General features: G+C 30.1%; 1 protein-coding gene across 1 annotated transcript; it reads right to left on the bottom strand.

Moving 5' to 3' along the window:
• Window positions 1-5,732: 5,732 nt before the first annotated feature.
• Window positions 5,733-8,992, bottom strand: LOC114176545 (LEAF RUST 10 DISEASE-RESISTANCE LOCUS RECEPTOR-LIKE PROTEIN KINASE-like 1.4). Its single transcript, XM_028061617.1, has 4 exons — window positions 8,049-8,992; window positions 7,248-7,283; window positions 6,879-7,151; window positions 5,733-6,738 (listed from the first exon to the last, which is right to left on the bottom strand). Exons 1-4 carry the CDS (start codon window positions 8,815-8,817, stop codon window positions 5,846-5,848), a joined length of 1,971 nt encoding a protein of 656 aa, XP_027917418.1. The 5' UTR covers window positions 8,818-8,992; the 3' UTR covers window positions 5,733-5,845.
• Between the last annotated feature and the right edge of the window lie 6,126 nt (window positions 8,993-15,118).

Here is a 15,118-nt window from a genome sequence, read left to right as displayed (position 1 = left end):
CAGTTTATATGATTTATCATTCAATGGATCTTATACTCAAGTAAGATCTCAATTGCTAAAAACTACGAGAGTAGGAGTTAGAATTTGTCCAAACGTGACTATGTTAAAACTTGTTGAGTTTAGAAGATTAGACAATGAAGCAACATTAAAAATAGAAAATTCAAAGACGAAAAAGGTCTCTCTACCCTCTGTATGTAATGAAGGAAAGCAGATGAATAACAGTGTTAATCCAAAACACATAGGTCCTTTAGAAGCTTCTTTCAATATTCAAGTTACAGATACTCTTGATTGTGAAATTGCAAGGATGTTTTATTCTTCAGGACTATCATTTCATCTAGCAAAAAATCCTCACTACAGGAGTGCATTTTCTTATGTTGCCAATACTTCTAAGTGGATATGTACCACCAACATATAATAAATTGAGAGGTCTTTTACTTTCAAAAGAAAGAAGTCACGTAGAAAATCTTCTACAACCCATAAGAGATTCATGGAATGATAAAGGTGTGATAATTGTTAGTGATGGGTGGACTAATCCTCAAAGAAAACCACTTATAAATTTATGGTTGTCAATGAGCGTGGTCCAATGTTTTTTAGGTCAATAGATTGATCTGGTGAGATAAAGGACAACGATTTTATTGGTAAACACATGAGAAATGCAATTATGGAGGTTGGACAAAAAAATGTGGTACAAATTATAACTGATAATGCATCTGTATGTAAGGTAGCAAGTATGCTTATAGAAGCAAAATTTCCTTCAATCCAATGGACTTCTTGTATAGTGCATACATTGAATCTTGCATTGAAAAATATTTGTGCAGCAAAACATTGTGAAAGAAATAGTGATACTTATGAATAATGTTCTTGGATCACACAAATTGTTGATGATGCTACATTTATTAAAAAATTTATTATGAGTCACTCTATGAGATTGTCAATGTTCAATACCTTCAACTCATTGAAGTTGCTTTCTATTGCTTCAACAAGATTTGGTTCCACCATTATCATGCTCAAAAGGTTTCAACGTTTGAAGAAAGGACTCCAAGAGATGGTTATTAGTGATTATTGGTCTTCTTATAATGAGGACAATGTGAACAGTGCACAATTTCTGAAAGAAATTTTATTGACTGGTAATTGGTGGATGAAGGTTGATTACATACTTGCTTTTATTGTTCCTATTTATGATGTTCTCAGAAAAATAGATACAAATACGGCTACTCTTCACTTGGTATATGAAATATGGGAATCAATGATTGAAAATGTTAGAAAGATCATATACTAACATAAAAGGAAGACAGAAGTTGAAGATTCATCCTTTTTTGAGGTAGTAAATTCAATATTGATTGATCGTTTGACTAAGAGTAACACATCTCTTCATTGCCTTGCTCATTCTTTAAATCCAAGGTAATTATGTAGTTAAATTACTTTATGACTATATTTTATTAAAATTTATAATATTATGTTAATATATCTTTATGTATTTTTAATATTACAGATATTATAGTCCTAAATGGTTAAGTGAAGACTCACAAAGATGTGTTCATGTCAACACCCAATTTCGTCCGGCTAAATAAATAATAATAATTTGTTTTTTTTTTCAAAAAAAAAGGTAAAAAATATAAAATATAAAAAATAAAAAATAAAAAAGCTTTCTCTTTGGTTTTTTTTCCTTTGTCTAAATAATAATAATAATAGCATAATAATAATAATAAATAAATAAAAAGAAAAAATTTTGTTTAAATCTTCTATGTATTTTCTTTTGAGACTTTGTTTCTATTTTAGCCCAAAATACTCTGTACACCCACACCGTTTTTTCTTGTAACTAATGGCAGCCCAATTTTATTTTCGCACCTCCAGTCTATGCTTTGTCGTTTCTGCTCCAGATTAAGAAGTTAGTCTAATAATTAGAAATAGAATATGTTCTAATATTTAGAATTATTTACTCTGATTTTGTGCTCTGATTTTATGCCACCTCCTTTTCCAGATGAGGAAAATATTAATATGTTTCTCAAGAATATCTTTTTTGTAATTATAATTAATCTGTCCTGATCACGTTTGATTTTGTGCTCTGATTTTATGACACCTCTTTTTTCCAGATAGAGGAAGTAGTAATATAATTCAAAACAATATCTCTTTCACTAATTAGAATCAATTTTGCTGATCACGTTTGATTTTTTGCTTTGTGTTTTTCTATGATTTGATTCCCATATTGTAATAATATTAAGACCAGTTCTTGCCTTTTAAAACTTGTTGTAATTAAGGCAGACCTTTATTACGAGATTACATTAGATTTATAATGTTGTGTATATAAACCCATCAGAAAAAGAAGAAAAACGATTAAGTTTTTCTCTCTCAAAAATTTCTAGAGACCTCTCTCACCCTAAGCACACATTCTCTTTTAACCCTCGCACATAAAAAATCCACTCACCTTCAATCGCCACCCCACGTGCTCCTTCAGTGGCGGAACTTGAACACAAATTTTAGGGGGCCCAAATTATATTTGTTATATATAAATTATTTTTTTAAATTAAAAAATTTCAGTTTTTTAGATTTTTTTTATTCAAAACAAACACTCATGATAATAGAATCCAAACAATATGACAATAAATATATATGAAAGAGTAATATAAAATTTATCATCAACAATAATATATTAAAAAAGAGTTACCTTATATGTATTACCAAATTGGAAGACGTGACCACGTTCTAAAGCATTTTCAAATTCTTTATATGTAACTTTAGGAACCTTAGAGAGTTGTTTTTCGTTTTCTTTAAGTTTTGGATTCTCATAAAGTTTCTCAATTTTAGATAATGTAGATGCATTTTTTTCATCTTCATCACTACTCTTTCTCTTGAAAAAAAAAGAATCAATTCTTCTACTCTTTGCCATAATTTTTTTAATATAAATTTGTCACCTCTCTGACCTATTTACAAAAAGATAAAATTATGAATATCCCAAATTAAATCTTAAAAGCAAGACTTAATATTTTAAGAAAACTAATAATTGATTAGCTTCCCTTACCTAGAGTACTAATCTTGCTCTCCATTACACAACTTCAAAGTCTAAAATAAATTTAGCTACATAAATAAGAGTTTGATAAACAATTAGAGCATGATTTTATGATCTCTAAGAGATTGAGATATGCCTAGAGTATAGAAAAGTCTCATATAAGAAGAAAATATATTGCTTCGAAAAAAAAAGGATAAAAAATGAATTTACTCAAAAGAAGAAATTGTTCGACCCAAAATGTTCCTTAACTTCTTAATCTTGCCGTAGTACAATTTGATTTTGAAAATAATAAAGAATTGATGGTAAAAATTGAGATGGAAATAAGAAAAGAAAAAGAGATGGAGACATAAAAAAGATAGAAGCCAAATGAAAAAATATAAAAAAATATAATAGAGAGAAAAAACGTGATTTTTAAATTTTAAAAAAACTTTTTCAAACTAAATTAATATAAATAAAGTAATAATATATAAATATATTTTTTCAAAATATATAGAAAATAAAATAAAATAAAAATCATTAAAATTAATATAAATATAATATAAATATATAAATATTATTTTTTTAAATATGTAAAAAATAAAGTAAAAAAAAATCAATGGCGGAGCCATGGCTCCCCTCTGTCATGTTTATGTTCCGCCAGTGTGCTCCTTAACGTTCCAACGCAACTATTGTAAGTACGATCTCCCGTTCATGTTCGCAAATTTTTTTATTGTGTTATGCAATATTTCTCGATATGTGTTTTTGATCTTGGTTGAATTTAATGTTTTCACTATGTCTTTTTTTATATGGAAAAAACATTACTGTCATGCTTTTTTGGGTTCATTAGTTTTATAATTAATGTTTTGTTGATTGCTTTGGGTTGTGACATTGTATGAATATGTTGTGCCATATTTTTTTTTCATGTTAAGGGTTGTAAAACTTTTTCATATTAAAATAATATGTTTAATCCTAAACGTTATTTCCTAATCTTTTATTTATTTATTTTTTTAATGTTTTCATAAATTGTGGATATATAATAGTCACATTTTGTTGGGTATCAATGTCTTATTTCGGAAGTTTTTTTAAAGGAAGTAATAACAAATAAATAATTTAAATACCCTTTTAACTTTTATAATGTATAAGTTCTCGTGTGACCGCTCGCGTCATCTTAGTACTTAATACCTTCTCTTTTCTATAAGATTACTAAAATAAATACAAAATTTTCAAATATTAAAAAAAGTGATATCAACCTCTTCGAACAGATTGTTTTTTCAATTTTTTTTTTCATAAAGAACTACGTGACCCTAATTCTCCATTATGAATGGAGGTACGTAGGAACAAGGAGTAATCCTTGTCGGGCCCAAAAAACAAAAAAAAAAATTTGTTTCCTTTGTTTTTCTTTGTCATCTTTATTTATTTTTATTTATTTATTTATTTTTATTAATTTATTAATTTATTTTATTTTATTTACTTATATTTATTTATTTATTTATTTATTTATTTTTTTAAAATAAATATTTAAAGGAGACCACATCAATTTGTATTTTTATTAAAGGTACCGTCTTAGGATGGGCGTTGTAGGGTGCTAACACTTTCCCTACGCGTAATTAACCCCGTACCCCCAATCTCTTTTTTCGTAGACCTTGCTCCTTTTTTTGGTTTTCCATAGTTTCCTATAATAACTATGGTGGCGACTCCAAAATCTCTTTTTACAAATTTTATTTTTTGGTTCGTCATCCCGTCACGATTTCGGTTGTGACAGTCCCACATAAAGATTTGGAACTTACTCAAGAAAGGAAAAAAATGTTTTAAGGGATAGTTTGATGATGCTGATGTGAGGAGAGAAGTGAATCTAGAGTTTGCAAACTTTTCAGGTAAATTGGGAGATTTTGCAGATGAGGACTCTTTAAGGGATAGAGGCAAAATGGATGCAAAGTCATGATGGATCTCATACACCAATACTTCAAAATATAGCTCTTAAGCTACTTGGACAAGCATGTCCTTCTTCTTGTTGTGAAAGAAATTGGAGCCCCTACTCTTTTATACATTATTTAAAAAGAAATAAGATGACACCTAAAAGGGCAGAAAATTTAGTATTTATCCATAGTAATCTTCATTTTCTTTCAAGAAACTCCTCAAAATATAAGGAAAAGGAAATTAGCCTATGAGATATTGCTAGGGATGACTTTTCATTGGATAACAATGAAATTCTTGATATTGCTAACCTATCTCTCGATGAATCAGAATTAGAAGTTATATTTTTTGATGAAAATTAACATATATAAGACTCATACATTATGATATTTTAAATATTTCTTTTATTTTTCTTATTATAAAATATAATTATTAGATTTTAATATATATATATATATCCATATTCATGTATGTATGGACATCATAGATATCAATAATCGTTTGATATAGTGGTTGTAAGTGATATCCTAAAGTCTTTTGTAACAATTCTCAAAGTTTAAAAGAACAGCGCGTTCTAAAGGTGGGACGACATAACTTGGACTGAAAAAAAAAAAAAACATTAATCATTTCTTTACAACACACCAATGATCTTGGACAACTTCTTAACAAGTTTTACTACTTTTATATAATTCATTTCTTTCCCATATAAACTTTGGTAGTTTTAGTCTACACAAAACCCTTAGGACACATTTTGGGGAACACTCTATCACAAAGAGGAAGAAAAAATATGTGATTCGTTCTTTAACCCCTGAGATATCAAAACATGTCCCCATAAGCATAAAAGAATAGCAATAAAAAATATTATTGGGAGTAAACCTTGATAACAAAATGAATCAGCTCTATCATTCTATGTACACCAGCTAATGTAAATCATGGACTAGTCAACTATACTACAGTTTGGAAATTTGAATCAGGTGAAGGAGGAGGAGGTTCATTCTTGAGCAAAGCAGCATGATCTTCTGATATATCAAGCACCTCATGCTTGCTCTTATACTTCCCATCACTTCTTATATCCTCAAGTCTATCCAACACTTCTGCCATAGAGGGCCTCACATTGGAACTCTGCAAGCACTGAAACGCCAACTCAGCCACTGCATTGATCATTTTCCTCACCTTGAAATCCGACTCAAACCCTAAACTTGGATCCACAATCTCATGCAACGCACCACTTTGGATCTTCTTGATGGCCATGTTGGACAAGTGGATCTCGTGCCTACGCCTTGAGATATCAACCGCATGCATGGAAGATATGAGCTCAATCAGCACCACCCCGAAGCTATAAACATCACTCTTATCGGTGAGTTGGTAGTACTCGTGATACTCTGGATCCACATAACCAGGAGTTCCTTGTGGGGCGGTGGAAACGTGTGAGGCATGGATTGGGAAGGGGCGTGAGAGGCCAAAATCGGCTACTTTCACACTGAAGTGGTTGTCGAGGAGAATGTTGCTGGTTTTTACGTCTCTGTGGATGATATCAGAAGCGTGGAGATATACCAATGCACTAGCAGTTTCAATGGCAATGTTCATTCTTATGTGCCAAGGGAGTGTGCCAGGTTTTGCTCTTTGACCATGAAGATGATCAGCGACAGTTCCATTTGGAATGTATTCGTACACCAGAAGAAGTTCTCTGCTGTTGCGAGGAGTGCATCCATATAGAGACACAAGGTTCTGGTGGTGTAAGCCAGTTAAGATCTCCACTTCATTCACGAATTGCTCAACTTTCAAACTGTTCTCGTACATTCTCTTCACTGCAACTAATCGTCCATCCTGAAGTTTCCCTACACAATGCCAACACCAGATCCTTTAAGTGTTACATACTAATATTGCTTGTGTGACCAAGAACAAGATAAATTGTGAATGTCTCAGGGACAAAATTGATGCTTAGTGAATGCTTATAAGAAAGGGTGATGAGTTTTACCAAAATACACTTTTCCAAATCCTCCATCTCCTAGTTCTCTGTCAGGATTAAAGAAGTTTGTGGCCTCTTCAAGTTCACTATGGGTGAAGAAGTGGACTCCAAAGTATTTACTTCCCTTCTCAGAGTCTTCTAAAGAAGAACTACGTGAGACTCCTTTAGGATTATATAGTACAGAAGATGTTACTGCATGAAGATGATTCTTCTTTAGACGACCATAATATATGTAAAAGCCAAGGCCAACTACAATTCCACTCATCACAGCAGCAGCAACACCTACCCAGAATTCAAATTTTCAGTTAGTATAAATGTATTAATGAAATCTGTACAACATTGTGAATTTTCTTTCAAGGATAATGCAATATTTATTACCTATAACCAGCTTCCTTTGCCAGTTCCATGTATCGCCTGAGACAGTCATAGAAGACAAACAGGAGTGAGAACAGTTTATGGAAAATCATGAAAATTCAAGGAGGATATAGAAGAAAAATAACTAATTTTTGATGAGTTAGGTAATGAGTAAACTATATAAAAAGAGAATGATAAGCAACTTATCGTCAAAGTCAACAAACCAAAACAGTTTCACACTGAGTTGCACTATATAAAATCTGGATATTTAGATGGATAGGGAGAAAAGAAAAGAACCAAATTAAAGAATGGAATTTATAATTAGACCATTATTGACAAATTCAGAAGAAGATATAACATCACTTTAGAAATACGTTGTGAGCACCAAATTAACACCACAAAAAGACAAAAATAAACGTGAATAATAAATGTCGAAACACAACCTAATCATATTATTCTGTGTTCACAGAAAATTCTGAAGAATTAAGAGGAGGATTTCTGTGAAGCTTCCTAAACTAGAAGCAACATTATTTGCCACCCATAACCCACAAAAAAGAGTCAACAACTTTGAAGATTCATCAGCCACCTAAATCCTAATCATAGGTTCCTGTAACATCTTTGAACACCAGCAATATTTTCATCTAATTAGCTACAACAAAATTGTTCTCTGACTTGGTCAATGGTTATTTTTTACTGGGTTCCTAGTTCTACAGATTTCTAAACAGCCATTTCTACAGATTTCAATCACACAAACAAAATATATCTATTCCATATGCATGAAGGACACATGAATGAAGAGAATAAGAGAAGAGATAGAAGACATACTATTATGACCAGAGCAATTTAAACCTTCACTTCCATCGGGGCAGAAACATGAAAACTGAGACTCATCATTAGCCCCACATGTTCCATTAGTTAAAATGCATTCTAAGCACTGCTGAACTTGTGTCTCTGAAATAAGATGTATTTCAAACCCTTCACTCAAGGCTTTGTTGAGTCCTTGAATTCCCCCATCAGGGTCAAGTTCCTGTGCTACTTGCACTTCAATCCTAGCTCCATCACAGTCTTGGACTTTCTCAGTTGCAGGGTCCCCATAGAATGCACTCTTGTTGCCATCATCCTTGCATTGAAAAGAGCGTGTGGTGTTTGAAATCAGGGAGTAGGGACAACCATAGTAGATGGTGATGTTCCTAACATTCGAGTAGCTAAAGAGATTTGAATCCACGGTGTTGTTGGTCACGGCCGAGGAAGAGCAATTATCATAGACAAGGCCCGTTCGAAGCATTTTCACGGTGTACTGAACTGGATCAAAGTGAAGAACTTGGAAAGTTTGTGAGCCAAGTTGAAGGGTGGAGTTTTGATTACCCTCACAGTTGAGCTTGAATTGGTGATTGCTGGAACAATAACTGGGTCTGCTCCCTCCCCAGAAAGGGTAGTAGATGGATATTTGTCCGCAGCTGAATGGCTTGCTACACTCTTCGTGTTTGTTCTCTTCTTGGGAACTGGTTGATGCCACCAAGACCAAGAACATTGATGCAAGGAATAAGAAGGTAATTGGAGCATTTTCATCATCATTCATTACCAAATTAGCCATAGAAGAAGCAGAGAAAATGAGAAATGAAAGAAGGGTATAGGTCTACGATATAAGTGATCAATGCCATGACGTTGTTCTTTTTTAATATTCACTTTATCGATTGACCTTCTGAATTTTCAATAGCAGCTGAATTGGACGATATTTGCGTTTCTTGTTCCAATCTTGGTCTTCCTTATGAACCTTCAACCTCGCCACCTCAACAACTATTACAAAACACGAGTACAACACTATTTTTTTCAAAATTTGAATACCAGGTGTTAAGATAAAACAAAATTTATAAAATATATTGATATTTTTTATTAATATAACCGTTATGATGATCACACGTTACAAAACCATATTTGAGATTATAATTAAAGATGTTCATACCCCCCAAAAGCTTGATTAGAAGTTTTATTATACCGTATCAAGAAACGCTCCATCATATTATATGGTGTGTTTTAAGTGTACTCAAACCAAAATTCACATATTTCAACAAATATGCAAATATTTCAAAGCTCTGTCTGAAGTATTGAATCACACATGTGATTACTTGACGTTGTTCTGAATAGTTTTATCAGATATTGACTTTTCAAATTAAGGAAATGGTGGGGTCTTGAATACCAATGTTTTAACTATTATTTTCTGAAGTTTGACATTTTATTTTAATATTAGTTCTTTAAATGCTGATATGGGCTGACAAGACAGATCTTAACTGCAATATATATATATATATATATATATATATATATATATATATATATATATATATATATATATATATATGATATAAAACAACACATGATTGTGTGTGTGGTTTGACAAAGTCAAAGAAATAAATATATTAAAAATGACAGTTACAGGATGTAGGCAATATTCATCGACTTTAGAAAAGGAATGAACCAAACCACCCGTAGCGTAGTTTAAAACAAGATTTGATGATTCACTTGTTAAACTTTCACAAATCAAATGAACAAAACGTAAAAGTTGAATATTCGTTAAAGGAATTTAAGTTCAAGTATTATTTTTACTCTATTGATCCATGTTTTAACTGGGTGTACATAATAAATAATATATTTTATCTTATTAATTTTATATAATTATTTTTTATTCATAACATTTTTACTATAAAATATATAAACAATAATATGTAAAATAATCATAATGTAAATGGAATCAACTAACAGATTAAATCAAATCATTTGCAACAAATTCAACATAAAAGAGAATGGAATAAAAATTGTAAAATAACTTATTTTTACTCAAGTTATTATACCCTTTTATTATGTTTAATTTAGTGCGCAAATGACAATTCCAACAAATTCTATTAGGCAGGGTTATCTTGATTTTTAAAGATCCGTAAAAAGTTTAGATCTTTTTAAAATTTACATGTAAATACTTGGATGAAGATTAGGGATGGCAACGGGGCGGGGCGGGTACGGGTATCATGATCTCATCCTCATCCCCATAATAAAAATTCATTCTCATCCCCATCCCCAAACCCAACGGGTATACAACTTTTGACTCATCCCCATCCCCACCGGGTAACGGGTATTTTCTTATACCCATACCCATACCCATTTTTTTATTGTTCCATATATCAATTAAATATTTTTTATAAAAAAAATTTAAAAATCATACCAACGGAATCATGATACTATCAAAATATTCAATATTAAAATAACATACTCTTTTTGATTTTCATGATGTCAAATATTAAGAAAAATATTATAATAGTATAAATCTCAAATTAAAGTATCAAATAACAACTAAATAAAATTCAAATAATTATATAAAAGCTAAAAAATTACACATTACTAAAATTTTATAATAACCAAAATATTTATTAATTTTACAAATGATCAGTGGTTTCATTTGCATTCGATCCACCTACACATAGAAAAAAAATGAAAAATTAGATATGATATAATAATTGAAATTGAAAATTTTAATTACTAGAATATAATGTACCTTCTTCATCAGATTCATTTTCACTCATGAGAACATCTTTTCCTTTTAATTTTTTAACACCTACAAACACCAAATGTAGAATATTAGATGAGAATTCACAAAAAATACTAACAAAAAATATTAATAAATTTGAGTAACTTACCTAGATGGTTTGAGTTCCATATCCAACTTCTTGTACACATCAAAGCCTCTATAGTAATATGATGAAGTCGACTACGGTGAGAAGTTAATATCTGACCACCAGTACTAAAAGCAGATTCAGAAGCTACAGTTGTTATTGGAATAGCTAAAACATCCCTTGCAATTGCTTGAAGGGTTGGAAACTTTAACCCATTTGTTTTCCACCATGATAGGATATCAAATTCTTGTGTAACCGGCAAATTATCTTCTTCCAAGTAATAATCCAACTCTGTTTTCATAACTGTAGTTCTAGATTTTTTCTTTTTTGCCATAAACTCTAAAAATTCATTCGCATCATTATCAACATCCTTTCCCAACTCCAATGATGTAGCTCTATAAGAAGAAGTTTCATTCTTTTTTGATTGATATTCCAAAACCAAATCATAGCACATTTGACGAATCCTACTAAGTTTCAGATCAAAATCATTACCATACAATTTATAAAAATAATATTCTAACATGTCCATCTTGTACCTTGGATCTAAAACTGAAGCAATTGCCAATATATCATGAATAACACTCCAGTAACTTTCAAATTTCTTTAACATTTGTATTGCCATATTTTGAATGGTTATCTCAGGAGATTTAACCCAATCATTTATTGCAATTTTGATCTCACAAATCTTTGGGAAAAAGATGTTGGCAATTGGGTATTTGGAGCCAGAAATGATTTCTGTGATGTCATTAAATAATTTTATATGTATATATACTATATTATATTATATTATATTATATTATATTATATTATATTTTATGTGTAAATATATTATTTATTTATATATATTTTTTAGATTATTTAATAAATTATAAATAGTTTAGTAATTTAAGCGGGGACGGGTATTTGGGCGGGTATATATATATCCCCATCCCCATCCCCATCCCCAGTTGAAAATTTCGGGTATTACCCATACCCATACCCATACCCAGTCAAAGCGGGGATTCCCCGTCAAAACGGGGACGGGTTTGGGTGATACCCACAGGCACGAGTTTATTTGCCATCTCTAATGAAGATTTAAATTAAAATCTAAATATTTGAATTAAGTTCAAAATCCATAATCCATTTTTTTTTAAATGAAATTTAAATTGATTTTTCTAAAACTTGTGTCGTAGGATCGATATGAACGAATTTGGCAGAATTTTGACCCAGACTGATTCGGCTAAATTACGGTTGAACCGACTTGACCAATTTTCAATTGGGGCTGACTCAGCCGAATTTTAGCATGGATTGACACAATCGAATTTTTTCGAATTTCGTTCTAGGCCGACTTGGCCTACTTGGGCCAGTCGAATTTTTGTCAAGGGCGACTTGGCTGAACTCAGCCAAATTTTGGCGAGGGGCTACTTGGCCAAATTTGAAAGAATTTTAGTTTAGGCTGACTCGACCGAATATGGCAAAATTTAGGTTGGGGTCGATGCGGCCAAATTTACGACAGGTCAACTCGGCCAAATTTCGGTCGGACAAACTCGATTGGATTCGGCCGAATTTCACTTTTGTCGTCTGTTTTGTATTAAGAAAAATTTTCACTTATGGACATTTGAAGTTATAAAAAATATGCTTCTTATTTAATTCATTTTAGAATATGATATTCTTATAAACCAAGATTATTTTGGAATTATTTATGGATTTTTTTTCACAAAAATATCTTCATGTGGCGATGGAAAAATAATTTATCATTTTCTAGCATTTGAATTTGAGGTTATAAAAATATCTTATGTTTGATTCATTTTAAAATATGATATTCTTATAAACAAAGGTTATTTAGGAATTATTTATAGATAAATTTTTCACACTAATATTTCCATGGAACGACGGGAAAATAATTTCCTAAGTTAAAATAAAATTTCTTTTGAAAAATATATTATTTTACTTTTATTAATCTATTAGATATGATAATAAATTAAAAATTTTAATTAAAATAACACGTTACGTTTTGATTTCTCAAAAAATTGTGATAAATATTTTCAAAAATACTTTTCACCAGCTAAATCGATTTTACTCCTTTTCTAAATCACAATTATCCAAGATTCATGATTGTCGGACATAAAACATTTTTTCTCCTATCCAAATCTTCTTAAAATTTAATTTGTTTGTAAGTAAACAGTAAATAATTATTACAAGAAAATAGGATAAACAATTCTAGAAAAAAAAAATTTCCTACTTTTTAGTTTTTAACTTATTAAGAAAATATATAGAGTTAGTGTCCCAAAAGAAAGTGATTTTATTTAGAGACTACAAAAGAATTTAATTTTAACGGGATTTATTAGCAAAAGGTTATAAAATCTCCGGTAATTTATCTTTCTTAAACTTCTGCAACCCTCCACATTTTTTCACAAACCCTCTTTTATCATTTTCCATATGTTCAAAAATTACTTTACCTCTTTCTTCTTTTTTTGCATACCCTAGTGTCTCACTTCAAACTTCATCTCTCAATCTCAGTAAAAACATTTCCTTTGCCTTATGCCAATTGCAGCTTCTGGTTTATCTTCATTTTCCTTTTGGTTTACTTAGTGGCATGGTAAATATTTTCATTTAGATGTGTTCGTTTGATACCCATTTTTAAAAATGTGTTAATTGAGTTCCAACTTTTGAAAAGATACCTCAATTAGGTCCTTCCGAGCAAAAAATTATTAACATCGTTAACCGGTATTAATATTTAAAATGACTTGCAAATTTGTATTTATATTAAAATTTAGTGATAAAAGTCATGAATTAAGTTAATGGTCTCAGTGATGTACTTTTCCACATATGTGGTACTCTAAGATCGACTGCTTTCGAAAATTAAGAATATTGTAAAAATGTTAGGATTTAAGTTTGGGTCCTTCCCAACTAAAATGTTTGACTCAAATGGTTAATAGGACATTTTCAAATGCAAAGTTATAAAACTAGGTTAATGATTTTTTAGTTTTGATCATTACTTTTTCTTTGTACGTATTGTATTGGTAGTTCTTGATCATGGTAGTATTTCTCCCAAAAGTTTGCACATAGAATAAGGAAAAATATACATCGTCGTCTGTATTTGGATACTAGAATATAGAAGTTAAAAATAAGAAAACACCTAGGCTCTCAAACTATGGAAAAGAACTAACTTTCTGCTAGGATAATGCTTTTCTTCTACTATGTATATATAGATGACAAATTAGGATAAACTTTTGGAACTTATTTATCAAAATTTACATTTGAACATATGTTTGATGTAAGCTTGATTGTTTGAGTTATGTCCATTTTTCTTCTTCATCAAAGTTAGAAAATAAGAGTTATTTTTATTATTTTTGATTATTTTTATTAATTTTGTGTTCTAGAATAGGTTTGACATTACATGTTAATGAAATGAAGATAATGATGAATTTTGTTTTTATAAAATTATTTGAGAGACTCATAATTTAATTATGTTTTTTACACCGACAATATTTAAATCTTAATTAAATTAATATATGTTTTATATTATTATTTGAAATCTTATTAATTATTATTATTATCTTTTATGCATTATAGGCATCACATAAGTGTTCTAATAAAGAATAAATGATCAACATCGAGAACCACAATAGAAAAATATTAGTTAACTTTTCATTATGTCTAATTTTAAGATTAAGAACAATAATATTGTAATGACTTACTAATTTTAATTTTTACGCTTTATTATTTACATTATTTGATATTAAAATTGTAAATTTTGTTCTTTGCACATTTTGTGAATGTTATATATAAACTATTAATTTCAAAATTTTAAAATTGTTGCCTTTTATAATTTTTCATTTGTTTCAAGATTTATGTATTTTAAAAAAATAAAATAAACCGTTTGAAGCTATGAAAAAAATATTAAAAGTTGATTGTGGATATAAAAAGGGTTCTAATTCTAAACAGCTCGAAATACATAGAGTTTCATAACCCCAATAGTAATGGGGTTTTATAAATCCCAAGAAGTAAATGTGGTTATATCAATTCCATATAAGTAACTGGATTTTCAAACCACAAGTAGTATCAGAGGTTTTAGGTATCATAAGTTTTAGACCATAGATTGCTACAAATCCGTATTAATGTATAGTCCTTTCAAGTGTTATTCCAGATATTGCTAAAAATCCGTATTAATTTATTATTGATGCTAACTTTCCCTCAGATATAAAAAAACCGCGAATAATGCTCTTAAGAGGAATTAAAATTCTAGAAACA

The sequence above is a fragment of the Vigna unguiculata genome, chromosome 3 (genome assembly GCF_004118075.2).
Source record: "Vigna unguiculata cultivar IT97K-499-35 chromosome 3, ASM411807v1, whole genome shotgun sequence".
NCBI classification, from domain to species: Eukaryota; Viridiplantae; Streptophyta; class Magnoliopsida; order Fabales; family Fabaceae; genus Vigna; species Vigna unguiculata.
This window is presented reverse-complemented; position numbering and strand designations above follow the sequence as displayed.

Bases quoted from the DNA above. Each gene is read 5' to 3' on its own strand.
- LOC114176545 (XM_028061617.1), bottom strand. From the start codon at position 8,817: ATGGCTAATTTGGTAATGAATGATGATGAAAATGCTCCAATTACCTTC. The intron at 7,284-8,048 runs GTATGTCTTCTA...TGACTGTCTCAG, and splicing joins AAATTGCTCTGGTCATAATA to GCGATACATGGAACTGGCAA. The intron at 7,152-7,247 runs GTAATAAATATT...AATTCTGGGTAG, and splicing joins GCAAAGGAAGCTGGTTATAG to GTGTTGCTGCTGCTGTGATG.